Source organism: Anolis sagrei, chromosome 4, assembly GCF_037176765.1.
Source record: "Anolis sagrei isolate rAnoSag1 chromosome 4, rAnoSag1.mat, whole genome shotgun sequence".
Taxonomy (NCBI): domain Eukaryota; kingdom Metazoa; phylum Chordata; class Lepidosauria; order Squamata; family Dactyloidae; genus Anolis; species Anolis sagrei.
In genome coordinates, this window is record NC_090024.1 from 39,430,306 (window position 1) to 39,451,021 (window position 20,716).

General features: G+C 39.5%; 1 protein-coding gene across 1 annotated transcript in view; it reads left to right on the plus strand.

The window, feature by feature from the left end:
• ZNF704 (zinc finger protein 704) overlaps positions 1-20,716 on the plus strand; it is an 81,106-nt gene that overhangs the window by 38,352 nt on the left and 22,038 nt on the right. The window contains exons 3-6 of the mRNA XM_060775530.2: positions 6,805-6,908; positions 9,994-10,226; positions 13,306-13,406; positions 15,376-15,637. Coding sequence (XP_060631513.2) covers positions 6,805-6,908; positions 9,994-10,226; positions 13,306-13,406; positions 15,376-15,637 — 700 coding nt within the window. The remainder of the gene's footprint in view (positions 1-6,804; positions 6,909-9,993; positions 10,227-13,305; positions 13,407-15,375; positions 15,638-20,716) is intronic.

Genomic DNA, 20,716 nt, shown 5'->3' on the forward strand with positions numbered 1-20,716 from the left:
CTGCCAAAAGCCTTTCCCCGGAGAACTACGCAGCCTAGTCATAGTAGTTTGATCAAAGAGGGCCTTTACATAAGACATGTGTCTTATTTTCTAGCCCAAAGGCTTGAAGAAATTTGAGGAAGCTGTTAAACAGCAGTCAGTGTCCTCAGTAAAGTAGCTGCTTTGTGGCATGTTTTAAGTGATGTGCAAAAATAATCTCTGTGGAAGTGCCAGACATCTGTGCTTATTAAAGCAAGTGGTGTGTGCGTGTGTGTGACTTTCTGTGTATTTCAATTTGTTTTATTGTACCAAAATGTGTTTACATGTGTGTGCGCATGTATATGAGTTCCTTACAAGGTTTTATATTTATAATAGCAAAACACTGTAGTCAAGGCATCATTTCATGTAGTCAAGGCATCATCATCATCTCATTGTCATGTAGTGGTTTGGTCATTGGACTACAATTTTGGAGATCAGGGTTCAAATCCCTTGACAGCTTTGGAAACCCACAAGGCAATCTTGGTCAATTTATATTCTCTCAGTCTCAGAGGGAGGCAAAGGCCGCCCCACCACCCCTATAAACTTGCAAAGAAAACTTAGGGTTGCCATAAATCAAACACAACTTGAAGACACAGCAACAAACTATGTCAACTGTTGGCTTGGTGTTTTGATTTAGAGTAGGTGTGGGAACACAAGGACCTTCAGATGATTGACTACAAGTCACACATCCCTAAGGGAATGATGGAATTTGAAAATAAGTTAGCTCTACGGATTATACATTCCTGTTTTTTTTTAATTCCACACTACCTATTTAGGACATGATTCCTCTTTCATTCCCACAGCTGTATCCTATAGGATCTTGGAGTTTGATGAAGCCCTAGAACTCTTGTAGTTTGGCGAGGTCCTATTCAGGACCTCACCAAACTACAAGATGTCAGGCCATTTAGTCAACCTGTCATCAGGAATGATTCTGGAGCAGATCATTAAGTAGGCAGTTTGTAATCAGAAGGAAAATGTCACAAGCTTGGTAGATGCAGGGAATGCTGTGGATGTAGCATATCTTGATTTCAGTAAAGCCTTTGACAAGGTCCTCCATGACCTTCTTGCAAACAAACTAGAAAAATATGGGCTTGGCAAAGCTGCTATTAGGTGAATTAAGCGACTGACCCTAAAGCATGCTCAACAGTGATTTCTCTTCATCCTCGAAAGAAGTGACGAGTTGAGTGCCATAAGGTTCGGGCCTCGGCTTGGTTCTGTTCAACATCATTATTCATGTCTTGGATGAAGGTTTAGAGGATGTGCTTATCAAGTTGGCAGATGACACCAAATTAGGACTGATGGCTAATACTGCAGAAGACAAGAGCAGAATTCAAAACAGATTCAAAACCGGGCCAAAACAAACAAAATGAATTTCAACAAGGATAAATGTAGGATACTACACTTAGGCAGAAGAAATGAAATTTATACATCCAGAATGGGTGACGCCTGGCTTGGCAAGAGTACATATTGAAAATATCATTGAGTTTTAACATTAAACATGAGCCAACAGCATGATACAGCAGCTAAAAAGCCAATGGAATTTTTGGCTGCATCAAAACGAGTTTAGTGTCTAGATCAGTGGTTCTCAGCCTGTGGGTCCCCAGGTGTTTTAGCCTACAACTTCTAGAAATCCCAGCCAGTTTATCAGCTGTTAGGATTTCTGGGAGTTAAAGGCTGAAAGATCTGGGGACCCACAGGTTGAGAACCACTGATCTAGATCACGGTGTCCCTCTATTCTGCTTTGGTCAAACATCACATGGATTACTCTGTGTCCAATTCTGGGCACCACAGTTTAAAAGAGATATTGACAAACTGTAAGGTGTCCAGAGGAGGGGAACTAAAATGAGCAAAGGTCTGGAGGCCATTAATCCTTATGAGGAGAGGGTTAAAGAGCTGGCGATGTTTAGCCCACAGAAAAAGTTGAGAGAAGACATGATAGCCATGCACAAATATTTGAAAGAATGTCATAAGGAAGAGGCAGAAAGCTTGTTTTCTGCTGCACTGGAAACTAGGACTTGGAGCACTGGGTTCAAATTACAAGAAAGGAGATTCCACTTGAACATTACGAAGAACTTCCTGACTGTAAGAGCTGTTTGGCAGTGAAACTCTCTGCCTCTGAGTGTGGTGGAAGCTCCTTCGTTAGAAGCTTTTAAACAGAAGCCGGCTGGGCATCCATCAGGGCTACTTTAATTGTGCTTTTCCTGCATGGTAGGATGTTGGACTGGATGGCTCATGCAGTCTCTTCCAACTGTGATTCTATGATTCTATTCTCCCCTTAATTGTAGATCTCAGGATTTCATAAGATGCTGGTGTCATAGCAGTTAAAATGGAGCCATAGAGCTGCAAAATGATGTGAAAGCCCCTTAGAAGTTGTCCTCTGAGGGACAAGGAATAAATAGGGCTAGATCTGTGGATATACTACATGAGAAAGCAGACCCAGCATGAGACTGTGTAGGACTTCAGTGCATATCTGCTTGATCTAGAAACAGGGACTCATTGTGAACTATCATATTGCATTTCTAATCCACGTGGCCATCAATCTCTATCAAAAAGACTAAGCTGCAATGCGATAAAAAAATGAAAATGAAGACAACATGGTTTATTGGCCATATGTGAGTCCAACATACTTGTGGGCATGTTGGCTGAGGGATTTGATCTCATAGACAGATCATTGCAGATAGCAAACAAAGCTCGAAAAATCGGAATGGCAAGAATTGGATTTCAGTTAAACGGGAGTGTATGCCTTCTGTAAAGCTTTGTCTTCCCAAATGCTCTTCTAGTGTCCTTCTTCCTTCCTCCCTCTCCCCACCTCCAAAAATTATGTCATTTTAGTTTACTATACAGTTGAAGAAAATATGCCCGCACTGCTACTATTGTTGTCCTAGAGACTTGTGTTTGTGGGTAAGGAGTATATATTTATTTTACTCCCCCCTTGCCCCCCCCCTCAAATATAGAGTATCTCCTTGGCCTCCTTAATATAATGAGAAAGATATTAGGAGGAAAATGCTTTATTGAGGAAGAAAAGTGACTGCAGCTCGAGGAAGGAGTTTTACGGGTGTCAAGCTTCAGAGAAACATTATGTCATTCTCATTTGCGTTGATGGTGGATGAGCTCATTGGGGAGGAGCCCCTGCGAGTTACAGCTGTGCCATGGAGCCCTTGTGCAGATTAGCATTCTCCAGGCTCACCGACAGAATGGAGGGAGCGGTGAGAACTACACCGTAAATTATTTAAAGCCCACGGAGAAGGGATTTATGAAAACACACAGAGAAAGAATCAAATTGCCAGTGAAAACGTACATGATTCAAGATGTTCTTTGGGTTGTTCTGTGCGGGGGTGCAGGAAGAGGACTGACACTGTCTCCAAATTCCACCCCAACTTCTGGCTGGGAGGATCATGTTATTCCCAGGGGTCCATCTTTCTCTCCCTTTCCTTCCATCCTTTCCTTCTTTAAAAAAATATCCATGTTAATCTTTCTGCAGTGCTCTTTTGAACTTTTAAATGACTTTTTTATTGCGTTTGGAAGAAAATATAGTTCGGATGGGGACTGTGGAACCTTGGAACCCAGCCCAGCATTTCTCAACTGTGCAGGGTGTGTTGTGATTTTACCCCTGTGTTAATGGCTATCGAACGGAAGACAGTAATGTGTTGGGCCCAGCAAAACAATAAGGGTGGAGGAAAATAAAGAGGAAATCAGCATCCAGAAATGAAGTTTGGGAAAAGTGTATTGGGGGGGGGGCAAGACTAGGGGGAAAAGACATGAAAGGGAAGCTGTATGAAATAGAAGGAGCATTACTCTTCTGAAAGGTAACTGCAAGGCATTCTTTTTGAGAGGCAGACATTTCTGTTTTGTCACAGAGAAAAACTTCACATTGTTCTCTGCATATTGATGCAAACAGTGTATTTCTGAACAAAATCTGGCTTCCAGTATTTCAAAAAATGCTAAAATCAGGACAGTAAATAAGGAGCAACACTAAAAAACAAACAAACAGTGGAATTTCAGACATGAAATTATCAAGGCCAGCTGATACCTCCTAACAAAGGATTCCCCCAGGCAGGAAGTAGCTAGGCTCTGAAGCTGCAAGGCCACTCAGTGCTAATCAAGGTGGCCAATCACAACATCCCTGCTTGCCTTAAACAGACAAGAGTTCTTTCTCCCACCCTGGACATCCCATAGATATATAAACCTTACTTGCCTAGTTTCTAACAGACCTCACAACCTCTGAAGATTCCTGCCGTAGTTGTGGGTGAAACGTCAGGAGCGAATGCATCTGGAACATTCATACAGCCCGGAAAACTCTGTGTTTTCCTTGCACATGTGAAAAGCAGGATGAGGGAATGTTACAGCTCAAGCTGTTTTTGAACTGCTTAGGTCAACAGTAAGCTGGGCTGACAGTCGGCAGCTCACACCAACCTGGGACTTGGAACTGGCAACCTTTTGGTTGGTAGATCTTATCATTGCTGGTGATTTACCAGATGTGTTACAGCCTGGCCCTTAATATGTAATATACTATTCAACATAGGACATTTATGAACAAGAACATAATGGGAGTAATTATTGTAAAGTGTTTTGAGTAACAAATCCTGGCCAATAACCTGGTGGTTCTATTCTGAACCTATAGTAATTTCCAAGCAGTTCTCAAAAACAGCACTATAGAAAAACACATTACAGTATCTTGAACTACTACTACACTCACATTAATATTTTAAAGTACATTATGGTTGGTTTTTTTAAAAAAATCAAGAAATTGATTAAAAAAGAAACAGTGTAGGCAAAAAAATTAATGACCCAACCTGGTAATGATAATTCAGTCCATGTTAATGAAGACCATATATTGGAAACTGTCAACAGAACTTAGACTAAGTCAATCACTATGCATTCTTTCTGAAATTCATTCATCACATGGGAATCTTTTCTTCTTCTTCTTTACACTAGTGAGTTTGGAGTGATAGATACTTCAGTACATTATAACTCCATGTGAAGCTGCTTTTCCCTTCTTTACCTGCTGCTTAAGATTATTACCATTCATTAGCTGAATCCATGTTAAAGGGCACTGTGTTTGCCTTAAGGCTATTTTGTCTAATTAGTTTCATGGGAAATCGAAAGGAGCTTGTTCTTTGAGAAGTAAAAAACCAAGTAAAACCAAAATAAACCCCTTCCATATTGCTGTAGCTCATCAGCAAAGCAGAGCAAACCCAACTAATCTTTTAACACATGCTTTTGAATAAACATGCTACCAAATGTTAATGTGTATTTTTCAGATGTGGGGAGGGAGCAAATTGGATGGGAGAGCATGAATAAGCTTGCATTGTTGCTCATATTTGTAGCTTTTTGCTCCTCGATTTCAGATAGACCCACAAGTGGTGATACACTTATATCACCCCCTGTGCCACCTAATTTGCTCTTGATGGAGAAACTTGTTATTCCTGTGTGTAGCCTTTGAAGCACCTTAAAAGTTAAAATATTCATACCAAAGAGGTCTCATTTATAGTTATACCTTATTTAACAAAGACGGGACTTCTTTTATGGAAACTAAAATGTATCAGAGGTAGAAACAACATGGAAAGAATAGGGATAAGTTCTTGTGTCATTCAAAAAAAGTAAATAGAGAGGAGGAGGGGGGGGGAGATTATTCCATAACTTTTACCAATTTTTTATTCATGTTGGGGAATCTGAGCTGTTAGCCTCAAAATAACCCTCAGTTGGAGTGATTCTACCAAAATATAGCAGAATACCAGGAGTAAACTCCATAACCAACAGAAACTTATGTGTGGTGAGAAGGGATAGCCTTCTATTCTTCAGGGTGACTTAGAATTGCAGAGTCAGAACTTTGGTTCAAAAATATTTATTAAAGTAAAAAAGAAATACATTCTTGATAGAAAAGGTCTTGCAGCTAACTAGCTTACTAAAACTCTTCTTCTAAAGGACGAAAAATGTAAAAAAAAAAAGTCAATGCAGCTACATTTTGCCTAGAGAGAGGCAAAATGCATCTTTACTGGAAGGAAGAAAAGCAGACTCTAAAACAATGGTCAACCCAGAGCAGTTTAAACTTAAGAGGAAGTTCCCTCACAGAATTCCATTACTACGTCATCAAGGCGGGGGGGGGGGGGAGGCAGTGACTAGTAATAAAGAGGAAATACAAAGCCCTTTTGGGAAACATGCACAGGAATGTGGGGGAAAGGAATCCCTCATCTTAGCCCTGCCTCTAGTCTAGCTACTCATTGAGGACTAGGAACTTGATGGCACAAAACCTTGTGCAGTCCAGGGATGAAACCCAACAATGCAAAACTAACAGTATCCTCAGGTGAAATGAAATCACCAAGTAATTATTGAATTGGTAACGAAAACATTTTGAGTCTTCTACAGATCCCTTGAAAGCTTCTTCTAAAATGTATCCACAGATTTCATCCCCCCCCCCCCCAACCTTACAACATCCTTTTGTTATAATTTCCATTTTGGTTGCCAATTGTTCCGTTTTCTGGGTTTTTTCCCCTCAAGATCCTGAGAGTAGCCAGTAAGGCAGGCTACATTGCTTTCCCCTTCTCTTTGGTTTGTTCTTTGTCCTTGCTAGGTAAAGGATTGCAAAGGCAGTTTGCCTGTTGTCAGTGGCACACACACAACTGGAGCAGGATTATTTTAGATAAAGCATTGTTTTGCTGAGCTGATTCTTCCGGTTTCTGCTGTTCATAGAATCTGCTGAATAAGAACTTGTGTTGCCAGTTCCACTTTTGCTTCCTGATTTCCTACTGACATGTGGGTTTTGTTTGTTTCCGCCTTCATTTTCAGAAAAACGTCAGAAGAACTGGATATGGATAAAGTCACGGCAGCTATGGTACTAACCAGCTTATCCACCAGCCCTTTGGTTCGCAGCCCTCCTGTCCGACCCAATGGTAAATGTTCATTCACCCTCACATGGGGGTCATTGTGAGAAGCAGAAAGAATCTTTCGTTGAAATCCTAACTTTTGTTATATTTTATGAAGGTCTCTCCTGTAAGAAAGCAACTGCCTTTTTCTATGGAAAAGCAGTTTTGTTAACCATTTGCTTACTGTGGTGCCAGTTTAGTATCTTCCTGAATAAAAGTGGCTTTTATATAGCTCAAAAATCACCCTTTATCAACTGAGGGCTCTTCCACACAGCCATATAACCCAGAATATCAAGGCAGGAAATCCTACAATATCTGCTTTGAACTGGAATATATTGCAGTGGATAACCCAGTTCAAAGCAGATATTGTGAGATTTTCTGCCTTGATATTCTGGATTGTATGACTGTGTGGAAGGGCCCAGAGGCAGAGGATGGAAGAGTTACTTTTTAAGACTACACAGACCACTGTGACCACAGGGCGTTGTAGCCTAAAAAGTAACTTTGCCTAGTTCAAAACCTAACAAATCATATTTAAGTTCACAGAGGAGGGAAAGACTGAATAGCAACTTTCTTTCACTTGACAGCTTCCTCTTCAAGGCATCCTCTGTAGCAGTGGTTCCCAACCTTTGTACCTTTTGGATTTTTGCTCCCAGAATTGCTGACAGCCAGTCAAGCTGGCTGGGAATTCTGGGAGCTGAAGCCAAAAACTCTAGGAGAAACAAACAGCTCTACAGGGTTTTTTTAACTGCTTAAAGAACAACAAGGAAGGAAAATTGCAGTTGTGTGTAATGTGTAAAAATTAGAAAACTGATTATAGGTAATATTTTTGGTTTATTTTTCCCCCTTGTACTCAGCCTCATTCTATCAGGCTTGTTCCTTTCAAAATTTTGTTCCTGATTTAAATATTTTTTTTTAGTAAACTGAAAAGCCAGCGAACACAGAAATGCCATAGTTAAGTGACTGAAAATTGTATTTGAATGAAAGGTAATTTTTGTTTTCCTTTGGCTTCTGTGAACAAACAGCATTTTTAAATTGTCCCCAACTTCGAAGTTGATATGAGAGGTAGTGCTGCATACATATATTTGTAAAAAATTAATGAAAGCACTGCACAGCTAGGCACAAGAAGAATTACAGAATGGTCCCCGGTGGCTCAGTATTTCAGTAATTATTACCAGTGAATCTGTAAAACAGGTAGCAAGATAGTAAGTTTAACTCAGTTTTTGTAAAGAGTGTCTCAGTTTAAAATTTCCTTTATCATATAGATTTATTTTGTTTTAAGCTGGTTTTTCTGGACTAGTGATATAAAAGATATTTTAGCAGACAGCATCACTCGCAGTTCACTCAAGAATATTTCCTTGAAAAAATATTTTACGAGATAAGTCTCTAGTGATCAGATTTACAGTTCATGTGCTTTAGAACCCATATCTAGTCCTTTTCACAGTTAATGCTACAGCTGTGAATTCGTATAGGACTCTTTCATATGCACCACTTCCTTTGTAGCTATTTGTCTTCTCAACTATATGCAGCTATTAAGGAGATGAAAGGGAACAGGGTGCAATATCAAGGCTGGGTCATGAACACAACTGTAGACAAAGCAGGTAGCAAGGACTATTAGACATGCCATTTTTGGGGACTAGAGTCAAATCAGAACCAAAGCAAAAAGTAGGAGACTGGATCCACAAGCAATACAGATGTGAGGATTTGTCTACACTAGTGACAAATCCTTATATCTGTACTCATTCTGAATCAGACACTGATGGTCTTCGTGACACACAAAGACTTCTAGTTAATATCCAGATTTTTTTTTTTTACCTTAACCTGACTTGGCTCTGCACTTGTCAGATTCTGGAAGCTCTTGGAATGGAAGACAAGCTCACAAAGCCCAGTCACTGGAAACAAGTCATTTATTCCGTCTTTTCATAAATCCTAAGAAGATAGTTCTAGAGTTTTCCCGCCAAACACCCCCCATATATATAATTCAGCAATCCCATCCTCCTCTACTGGGCACATTCCATTCCCACAGTGGCTTTCCTACAGTTTCACTTTCCCACAGGACCAGATGGTCTTATGTATAGTATACTCTTTTCTATCTTTCCCAACCTCCCCCTCTTCATGGCATGGAGGGAGGAAGCAGCCAGGTCCAGGCTGATACAGCCATCCTGAAAGCACTAAGCAAAGATACTCCAGAGTTTCAAAGAAACTTTTCAGTGGTCTTTGTGGCCATCTGGACAACTAGATTGGATCTGTTTTAGCCCAATCCTTCATCCACATAGACACCATTGCCCTCACCCTTTCTCTTTGCTGATCAGCACAAAGAATGGGATGGGTCATCCATGTGTCACCAGCCATGGAGCTCCCTAAGAGTTGGGCATGTAGCATCAGAATGGGGTGCTCATGCAATGAGCCAAAAGGAGAGGCTAACTCTGCTTTCTTCTTGCTCATTCCACAAGCACTCTGTAGACATTACAGGCAGTGGCAATGTGCTCGTTTATAGTTCCATTGCTGTCAAGGAGCAGTGGTGATGACACACAACTGGACCTTCTAGGTATATGGCATCGGATTCAACAGATATGGGTTGGATCCATGGCATATATACCCTGACTAGACACATCCAAAGATGGAGGAGCAAGCCAGACGTGGGGCCAAAGAAACAAGGATACACACCAGATCTCAGGAAGAATTTGTTCCCAAACAAAGCTGCTGATGGAACAAGAAGACTTTCTTGAGAGAAATTACAACAGGAATGCCAGTTGCTGTAGTGCAGTGGTTCTCCACTTGGGGTCCCCAGATGTTTTTGGCCTTCAACTCCTAGAAATCCTAACAGCTGGTAAATTGGCTGGGATTTCTGGGAGTTGTAGGCCAAAAACATCTGGGGACCCCAGATTGAGAACCACTGCTGTAGTGTATACTATATTTCAGAGGAAATAAATGGCAAAACACCTTGCCTATGGAAACCTTATTTGTATGTCATTCAGTTTACCTAGGAATCTTTTATACAGTTTCAAAACTGTTGCCTGAATTCTAAAAATACAGTAACTGAGAGAGAGCTGATTTATTCAGTAATGGTTTACATTAATGTTTGATTTTCTATTCTAATCTCATCAATTTCTAGAATCCCTAAATGGATCTTGGAAAGAAGGAGGATTTGTGCCTTCTAGTACCAGCAGCAGTGGGTATTGGAGCTGGAGCGCTCCAAGCGACCAATCAAATCCATCCACTCCGTCGCCACCTCTTTCAGCTGACAGCTTCAAACCATTTCGGTTGCTCTCTCAAACAGATGATGGTATTGATGAGGCTGAAACTAGCAGCCTGCTTTTTGATGAGCCCATTCCTAGAAAAAGGAAGGTGAGCCGGATGGTACTGGGTTTATAGGAGGCATAGATCTTTGGGATTAGCCATGGAGCAAACTCAGAAGCAGAAAAGGAGTGTATTTTTGTATTACATTGTCATAAATGTGAGGGTTTGGAAAAGTTATGTTGTTGGACAACAACTCTCAGAAACCCACATGAGTTGTAATCCAGAAATGCAACTTTTCAAACTCTTCATATAGTGCAAGGATGGAAATGAGTGGCCCTTCATATATCGTTGGACTGTAACACATATGATCCCTAGTCTTTAAAGCCAGAGCTGGTGTACCATGGGATTTGCAATCCAATTCTGTTTCTCATCCTGACTAGATTCTTGGTGCTGATTTTAAGTACCCTAACCCTCTCCCCAGTTTTGCTTACTTGTTTTCAAAGAAGATAAAGTAATAGTCATAGCTTTTATTTCCCCTTTTCCTCTTTTTCTAATGCAGAGATAACTAAGTAAAGACCTACAAAATTTAAATAGAATTGCTTTATTTAAAGCCACCAGTTTTTCACAGGATGTAATAAATAAGGTTATTCTGCATTGAAATGGAAGGCGACATCTCTCCTTTCTTCCATTTCTAAGTAACATTGTATGTATATATGTACGTTTTTGTACATATTTATATATAATGTAGTTGGAAAACTTCAAATTATATCTATACATTTATATGCAACATGATTAGTATTCCTATGTGCATTTACCCAAGTGTAAACCACACTGAAAGTAGGATTTACGTGGAAGTACATGTGCATGGAACTGTGCTTCAGTCAAATTGTTGTATTTATTTTAATAGATTTAAATTGATCTATTGATTAATATGCACATTTTGAAACTATTTTGCCGATTAATGGGTATTGTATGATATCACACTTAAAAGATCATAAAACAAGAAATAACTCTTTTGAAATGGTATATGCACCCTCTGATGGTGCAGCAGGTTAAACCACTGAGCTGCTGAACTTAGTGACCAAAAGGTTGCCGGTTTGAATCCAGGGGTGCAGGTTGAGCTCCTGTTGTTAGCCCCAGCATCTGTCATACTAGCAGTTCGAAAACATGCAAATGTGAGTACAATACAGTACAATACAATTCTTTATTGATTAGTCAATTTTGACCATATCAAAACATGCAAAACATACATATACAGTAAAACCATATATGAATACAAGGCATCACGGCCTACTGGCCTGTCGACCCACTCCTAAATAATTGAGCAACTACAAGATAAAAAGATTAAAAGATTAAAAATTGATTAATTCCTTAAAGTAGGGTTTGGATGGGGGCATGGGTAGGTAAAACTAGTGGGATGTCCATATTAAGTTTTTAAGTTTGAGTTTTGTTGATGGCAGCAAGGTCACCTCTTTAAGTTTTTAAGTTTGAGTTTTGTTGATGGCAGCAAGGTCACCTCTCTGCTTCCATCTTCTCGCAGATAGCCAGCGCTTTTTGGGTAAAAAGGGTCAATTTTAAAAGAGTTTTTACCTGAACCCTGAAGGAGGATGTGCAATTTCTCCTTATTCTCCAAATAAGTATGATTCTCTAGCAGTGGCTCTTGGTAGTAAGACCGGATCCTGTTGTAGTAGGGACATTTTAAGAAAAAATGTTCTGAGTCCTCCACTTCTGCATCTACCTCGCGACACCCACAGGTTCTCCTCGTGTAGGGAATATTCTGTTGTCGTCCCAACTTGGACTTAATGTTGAGCTGCTCAAATCTAGCCCGGGTAAAAAGTTTTCTAATATAAAGTGGAAGTATAAAAGAGAGGTAAGGTTCCATGCCCATGTTACATTTAAATTTGGCAGTTCGAAAACATGCAAATGTGAGTAGATTAGTAAGTATTGCTTCAGCGGGAAGGTAACGACAATCCATGCAGTCATGCTGGCCACATGACCTTGGAGATATCTACGGACAATGCCGGCTCTTCGGCTTATAAATGGAGATGAGCACCATCCTCCAGAGTCAAACACGACTAGACTTAATGTTAGGGGAAACCTTTACCTTTATGCTGTCCATAATCTTGAACAGTTTTTATTTAAAATAATCATGCTTTTAGAAAATGATTAGAAGATATTTTTAAAGAACCCATCTGATCAATAAATTGCATCCTGCAGCCTGAAAACAAGTGTTGTGATCTTCATGCTACTGAAATGGCTACAGCTTTAGCCATTTCACTTGGAACAGGTGGCAAAATATATATTTCCATGATTATATTTGAGGAATGTATAAAGTTTCAGAAATTGGCCACCTTAGTTGCCGTACCTGCACGAAAATAATAAATTATTCTGCCTTTTCCCAGAGTCATCAACATACAGCACTATAAATCTTTTAAGAGGTACTGTTTCTTCCTAGCAAGAAATGCTGTCTCTTGATTCAGTGACAAAGGTATTATACATGATAAATCACAAACAGCCTACATTGCACTCTGTGTAATAAATATGGTTTACCTAAATGTAAGTAAAACTGCAAACATAACAACAGAACATTACAACAAATGATCATGAAGTGGCCTTCATTTTATTTACTGAGATATTTTGGTTGACATTAGATTTGTGCAAATGTGACAAAAGACTCTGGTTAGTTGCTGTTGGTGGATTCTGAATACTGTTGATTTGGATTACAACGTATTTGGATCTTTATTATACTTCTATTCAAAAGGCACATTTTCCTCCTGTTATAAGAATTTTATTTATTTATGTCTTAAGATTAATGAGCTTGCTACTTGTACCTTAATGATTTTACAAAATATTATGTTCGCTTTATGTTGCTACATGGGTGCTCTGAGCTCAATAATGTCACTCTCCTGGCAATTTACTTTATTCTTCAGTGTGGTTTCTTAGATTTGAGACTTTAAATAATTGCCTGTGATTATTCAGTGTATAACAGAATTAGCATGTTATTCTTTAAGAGTAATATGAAAAGGTCAACATTTTACCAGCTCCAGTATATATTCATCTGATTAACTGTGAAGACTTAATTTAGATTTACATTAAAATCATTGTTAGGAGGAAAATGTCATTGAAGTCATACAAATGTGTGAACACATTAGTTAATATGTATGCTCTCTTCTACTGAATTTCTTAGAACTCCATGAAAGTCATGTTCAAATGCCTTTGGAAAAACTGTGGAAAGGTACTGAGTACAGCTGTTGGTATACAAAAACATATCCGGACCATTCACCTTGGGTAAGTGATACTAATTTCATATAACAAAAAAAAAAAAAAAAAAAACCTCTAACACTGTATTTCAATCCTAATGTTTTGTCCCTTTGATTTCACTGAGATTTATATCTAAGTGTGTACACATAAAATTTTGATCTTAGTGGGAACTCTGAATTGTTCAGTTTTCTCTCACCATTTTTTTTCCTTTGGACTATGACGTATTTTCACATTGTTCTAGAACAGTGTTTTTCCCCTCTCCAACAAGGAATATATGCAGCAGTAAATCTAGATCATGCATTTGCCCCTTCTCCTGTATGGTAGCATACAATCATAGAATCATAGAGTTGGAAGAGACCTCATGGGTCATCTAGTCCAACCTCCTCTCAGGAAGCAAGAAAACTGCATTCAAAGCACCCTTGACATATGGCCATCCAGCCTCTGTTTAAAAGCCTCTAAAGAATAAGCCTCTACCACAGTCCAGGGCAGATAGTTCCACTGCTGAAGAGTTTATTTTATTTATTTATTTACTATATTTCTATAGCACCCTTCTCAGCCCGAGGGCAACTCAGGGCAGTTTACAAAACCGGCACAATTTGATGCCACAATAATGCCACAGTTCTCAAAGTTGGGAAGTTCTTCCTAATGTTCAAGAAGAATCTCCTTTCCTTTAGTTTGAAGCTATTGGTCCGCATCCTAGGGAGCAAGAGACAAGCTTGTTCCCTCCTCCCTATGACTTCCCCTCACATATTTATACCTTATGTCTCCTCTCAGCTTTCTCTTATGCAGGCTAAACATGCCCAGCTGTTTAAGCTGCTCCTCATAGGGCTTGTTCTCCAGAACCTTGATCATTTTAGTCATCCTCCTCTGGACACATTCCAGCTTATCAACATCTCCCTTAAATCGCGGTGCCCAAAATTGGACACAGTAATCCAGGTGTGGTCTGACCAAGGCAGAATAGAGTGGTAGCATGACTTTCCTGGATCTAGACCAGTGATTTCCCAACCTGTGGTCCGTGGACCACCACTGGTCCACAAGAATGAGAATATGCTCTACAGCCTCAATATCACAACACTGTTGCCTCAAAACCATGCAGCAACGAGAACTCTCATAGTGCTGAGGCAGCAGGGATGTCAGGAGGGGAGAGGCTAACTACTCACAAAAGATTGTTACTTTCACATCAGCTCTAGATTTTTAAATATAGTTTTCTATGGGTGAGCAGATGGCGACTACTTATGTTCTGTATCAGAAGCTCGATCCGATGTGGTCTACCGAGTGCAATCAGGACCCCAAATAACCAAACTGAATCTAAAGTTGACAAAAAACTGATTTGTAACCCTTTTGGTACTAATGTTGGATAGTGGTCTCTGATCACAGTGGTCCCTGGTAAAAAAAAAAAAAAGGTTGGGAACCACTGATCTAGACATTATACTCCTATTTATGCAAGCCAAAATCCCATTTCCTTTTTAAGATGGTGCATGACATTATTGGCTCACGCTTAACTTGTTGCCCACAAGGACTCCAAGACCTTTTTCACATTTACTGCTATTGAACCAGATGTTCCCCCGGGATGCTTTCAATTTTAATTAACTGCAGCTTTTTGTTTTGCATAAGCCTCACAAACTGTGGTTGATCTTAATTATGGTTTGCTCGAAATAAGTCGGCTCTAAACTCTGGTTTACAAAATATGCTTAATTCAACAAAGCATGGTTGAGATGTGACACTAAATTTGAGTTAATCAAAATGGAAACACAGGTTCCCAGTTTTCTCCCCACAGTGATACCAATGGAGCTCACTGCAATCCCTTCCCATTATGATATTGAATTGGATAGGATCTTCAAATGTATGTTTAAGTCTATTGACTATATCTTTGAATAAGCCTAGAGAAATATAATTTGTTTGCATGTACAGTACTCATGTACTAATTGAACACTTCTATCTTAATTTAATAAATTTAGTATGCTACAAATAACTTTCTGGTCTTTGTTTGATTTAGACGTGTGGGGGAATCTGACTACAGTGATGGAGAGGAAGATTTTTACTACACAGAAATCCGTCTCAACACTGATTCCGTAGCTGATGGATTAAGTAGCTTATCTCCAGTCTCTCCATCTCTAGCATCTCCTCTTTCTTTCCCTTCCCAAGATGTGAACAAAAATGAGATATCATGTGCCAAAACAGATGCTAAAGGAATAACACCTCTAAGCTGCTCTGCTCCTACCAACCTCTACCTCGTTCACTCTGACCACGCTTATCAGGTAAAAGCAGCTTTTCCATGTAATAATTAATCTGTTAAGAAAACAAAGAAAATCACATACTTGCATAATTTTGAAGCAGATAATGAAGATATTAAAATAGATACAGATTTTGGCATAATCATTCATCAAAAAAGAAATGGCAGTCAAGAAATCAAAATTGGAAGGTTTGCTCAAAGTCTCCAAAAAAGCAAAATGCTTCTATTTTAATTTGTGGTTTAAAATAATGTGAAAAGAATTCATCTGCCATCAAATGGTTTCAGATCTGTTTGAGTGCCCCTCTCTATCCTGTAAGTCAGGACCATGTAAAATGGATTGACTCAGCTAAGGGAGCCATGGCCCTGAATTTGTAAGGCCTGGGCAGAACAGTTATGTACATATTCAAGTATAAGCTGACCCTAATATAAGCCGAGGCACCTAATTTCACCACAAAAAACTGAGAAAACTTATTGACTCAAGTATAAGCCTAGGGTGGGAATTGCAGCAGCTAATGGTAAATTTTAAAATAAAAATAGATACCAATAAAATTACTTTAATTGAGGTATACAGCTTCTCCTCTCCTCTCAGCACAGCAACCCAGCTGTGTTACTGTGTCAAGTGGAGAGGCTATGTGCCTTCCTCTTCTCTCTCAGCACAGAGATCTAGCAGGTTGATGAAAGGGGAGACAACACAGAGCTGGTAGAAGCACTGCAAAGGGCCTCTTTCAGCCTCATGCCTTCCTGCCAGAACCCTTACCCGAGTATAAGCTGAGGGGGCCTTTTTCAGCATCATACTTGAGTATATAGAGTAATAATAGAGTCTCCCAGTCTGTACAGCTGTAGCAGGTCGGATTCAATCCAGTCCACTGTCGAAATGGACATCACCACCATCACAGGTGGATTGTGTCCATGTTGCCACTGCTTCTAGCCAGTCATGAAGCTCCAGCTTAGTTCCTGGCTGTCACCAGTTTAAATTGTGGTGTTGGATTGGGGTGCCTGCATAACCAGCAAAAAGGAGGGGAGACTAACTCTCTCCTTGCTGGTATCAGATGCCCCATTCTCCTATCAGCAGAGGTGATTCTGTTGCCAAGTACTTGGATGGAACTGCAAGGCTTGGCCAGAGGTGGTGACAGTATTAATGGTGACAGCCCAGCAGGGTGGATGTGCTCCCAGGCCATTTAAACAATGGGCCCCGATTCAGCACATATGTGTTGCATCTGACATAACTGAGACAGATTTGCATCTGGGAGAACTGGGACAGATGAGCCGTATGCTATCAACTTGGTTCTCTAAGACACTGCTTCTTAAAATGTGGGTCCCGACACCAAATGGGGTTCCCTTAGCTCAATGTTGGGGTCACGGCAATATTTGGCAAAAGTAAAAGACTGCTGAACACCACCCATTTACACAAATCTTTTAGCAACAACGTGCAGTGTTTACGGTGGACTCCGCAGAAAATGCTTCAACTGTACTCCACAAAAAGCAAAACCAGCCTGTCTAGCAAGACTTGCAAACATTGATTTATTAGAAGCCCTGCTCTAAGTTGCTTCAGGATCTCTTTGTGTACTGATAAGCCAGGATCAAATCATAGTTGTAAATCAGATAATTTCTAGAATGTAATTGTCACAGAGTTCTGTGGTTAGTTTAAAATGTAGTGCTTCTCTGCCTAAGAGCAGAAAGAAGATTGGGAAGAAGGACTGTGAGTTAGACCAAGTCTTCTTACGGTTCTTGTGGCAAGAACTGTGATTTTCATGCTGGTATGAATTTAATAATTGTTTGCATTAATTTGATATATTCAGCAAAAATGTTCTGAAATGTTCTTTGGAAGACAATTTGGAATTCTGTTTCTTTTAAACCATTACTAAGATCAAAGTATGGGGTATTTAAATGAGTAGTAGATCCTGTGAATTGTGGACCTACAGACACTGTCAAGTTGACATATACAACTCGGGGATTTGCCCTGGAGCAGTTTGTACACTATTTTGTAATCTAATTTTCTGATTTAACAAGCTAAATAATGGGCAGAAGAAGCTGCAAAATACCTTGTTCACATGCTTACTTTACTTCTCCTTATACAAAACACTTTTGCTCATCTTGAACTTTTTAAAAGCCAGAAAAAATATTTCATATGTCCCATAATTAATTATATATCTAATGTGTGCATCATCTTTATTTATAAACAAATTCAATGAGTTATCAGTGCCAAAAGAGGTAAAGAACAGAATTCAGCAACACAAAATGATAGCTTTCTGAAAATGCTGTGATTTTGCCTGTTGTGTGAAGCTAAAGAATGTGTGGAAGGGAATTGTTAGCCAATTATTTATTTAGAGCTAGATCATTCAGATGTGGTCTGCCTTGGTCAGACCACACCTGGAATACTGTGTCCAGTTCTGGGCACCACAACTGAAGGGAGATATTGATAAGCTGTAATGCGTCCAGAGGAGGGTGACTAAAACAATAAAGGGTCTGGAGAACAAGCCGTATGAGGAGCGGCTTAAAAAGCTGGGCATGTTTAGCCTGCAGAAGGGAAGGCTGAGAGGAGACATGATGAAGACCATGTATAACTATGTAAGGGGAAGTCATAGGGAGGAGGGAGCAAGCTTGTTTTCTGCTGCCCTGCAGACTTAGATACAGAACAATGGCTTCAAACTACAGGAAAGGAGATTCCACCTCAACATTAGGAAGAACTTCCTGACTGTGAGAGCTGTTCAGCAGTGGAACTCTCTGCTCCGGAGTGTGGTGGAGGCTCCTTCTTTGGAGGCTTTTAAACAGAGGCTGGGTGGCCATCTGTCAGGGATGTTTTGAATGCAATTTTCTTGCTTCTTGGCAGGGGGTTGACCTGGATGGTCCATGAGATCTCTTCCAACTCTGTGATTCTATTATTCTATGAGTGAATGTTTTGTAGCTAGAGGTAATAACTGGATCTAAACTGGACTGGAGTTTCTGTGGCCCTTCAGATGTTTTTGATGGTTACTCCCAGAATATTTCCCTGTTGGTGGTACTGACCAGAGATTTATTTATTTATTACCATATGTATACCCCACCCTTCTCACCTCATAGGGGACTCAAGGCAGCTTACATATATTGGCAGCAATTCAATGCCATATAATATAAAACATAATACAATAAACATATACATTAAAAATCATTACAAGCATATCAAACCTCATAACCAGTTATTTAAAATCACATAATCCAGCATCATAGTCCGAGGCCATTCCAAGTTGTCATTGCACTATGATAGATGCCACAGTTCAACATCTGAAAAGTGGCAGAGTTCCCCTGTCCCTTGACTTTTGCTGGTTCAATCTGTGAGGACCTCCAAGAAATATATCAGATATTGAGATGATCACATGAGATGCTATGTACAGAGATAGGAGGATGTACCTTCCTATCTTTGCCCGTGTTTTACAAAGGAAAGTTCTGCACCTGTCAGAACTTAAGTTGTAGAAGAGACAATAGTGTTTTCAAAATTTATTTTATCTAAGATCTGTTTTTCAGTCATCTCAATTAAATTTTGAAATATATCTGTGTGTCCCATTTTTGGTTTCTATTGCACTACAGAATTTCATATAATAGTTAAAACAGCTCCATGTCCAAAACATTTTAGCCGCAAAATGATGATAACAACGGATAATGGAGTGTGTTTGCTCTTGTTCATTATAGTTCTTTTTATCATTCTTTCGTAATTTCAGCTAGAAACTAGCAAATATCTTTTCCCCCTCCAACTCCATTGTTATCACTCACATAAATGCTGCTTTTGTAAGATCTTATCTTTTAAATAGTTTTTTACATTATCTGCCTAGGGTAAAAAATATATTTTTCTCTTTCATAAATTATAAAAAGTAGATTTCTTTCTCTATTCTCAAAAAAAAAATCAGCCATACATTCTATAACATCTTAAAAACTAATGTGTTTATTACAATTTTCTTTTGTGGACTAGGACCCACTTCCTTATATGTACAGATCCAGAATTATAGGTATATATAATGCACATGACTATAATTATCATCATCATCATCATTTATTTATTTATTTATTCTTGCATATAGTGCCATCAGTGCACATGGTGCAACACATCCATGGTGTTGGGATTGTGGTGAGATCAGAGGGAAATTAAATTCAGAAAGTCTTGATGGTAACAATTCCATCAACACTTGTCATTCACAGAATACATATCTTGGCACTAGGCCAATTATCACTTGCTCTGTGATAATAATCTGTTATCCTGCACCAGAAGTTTGAGTCAGGCTAATAGACTCTTATTATCCCTGCATGTATTAATTGACTTACCTAGTGGCAGAACATTTGCAGTGTCAGCAGTAATGAATTTGTGCATGACTTGTGTTCTTTATCAAATTGTCAGTCACTACAATCTCATTTAATTTCCTTCTGATTTCTTTCTGAATATGATCCTAACCAACCCGGTTATGTATAAATATAGCTGAAATTCTGGTAACAGCTCATGCATGTGATGAAATCTATTGGCTGCAAAATCTAATGCTATAAGTTCCAATGGATAGTTTGATCCATTCTCTGTTTCACTATAGAACTCCATAAAAGAAAAAGTGGCAGATCAAAACAATAAATTTCCAATAATGTCTGATCTACAATCCTTAGTATGAGATAGTCTAACCTCCACTGCTTCTTAACCTGTAGGTCCAGACACCAAATGGTGTCCCCTGAGCTCAATGTTGGGGTCTCTAAAATTTGGCAACAGTACCACCTGGACATTTACACAAATCTGTGAAAAACAACCTGTGTTGGGTTTCATCCCTGGACTGCTCAAGTTTTTGTGTCATCAAGTTCCTTGTCTTCAATGAGTAGCTAGAGAGAGGGCTGAGCTTAGGGATTCCTTTCCCCACATTCCTATGTATGTTTTCCAAAAGGGCTTTGTCTTTGCTGCTAGCCACTGTCTCCTCCCCCTTTGATGACGTAGTAATGGAATTCTGTGAGGGAATGTCCTCTTAAGTTCAAACTGCCCTGGGAAGGGCATGCACTCTCCACCATCTTCTTCTGCTTTTCTTTCTTCCTGAGAGGACACATTTTGCCTCTCTGTGGGAAAAATGTAGCTACATACCTTCTTTAGAAGCTAAATCTTATC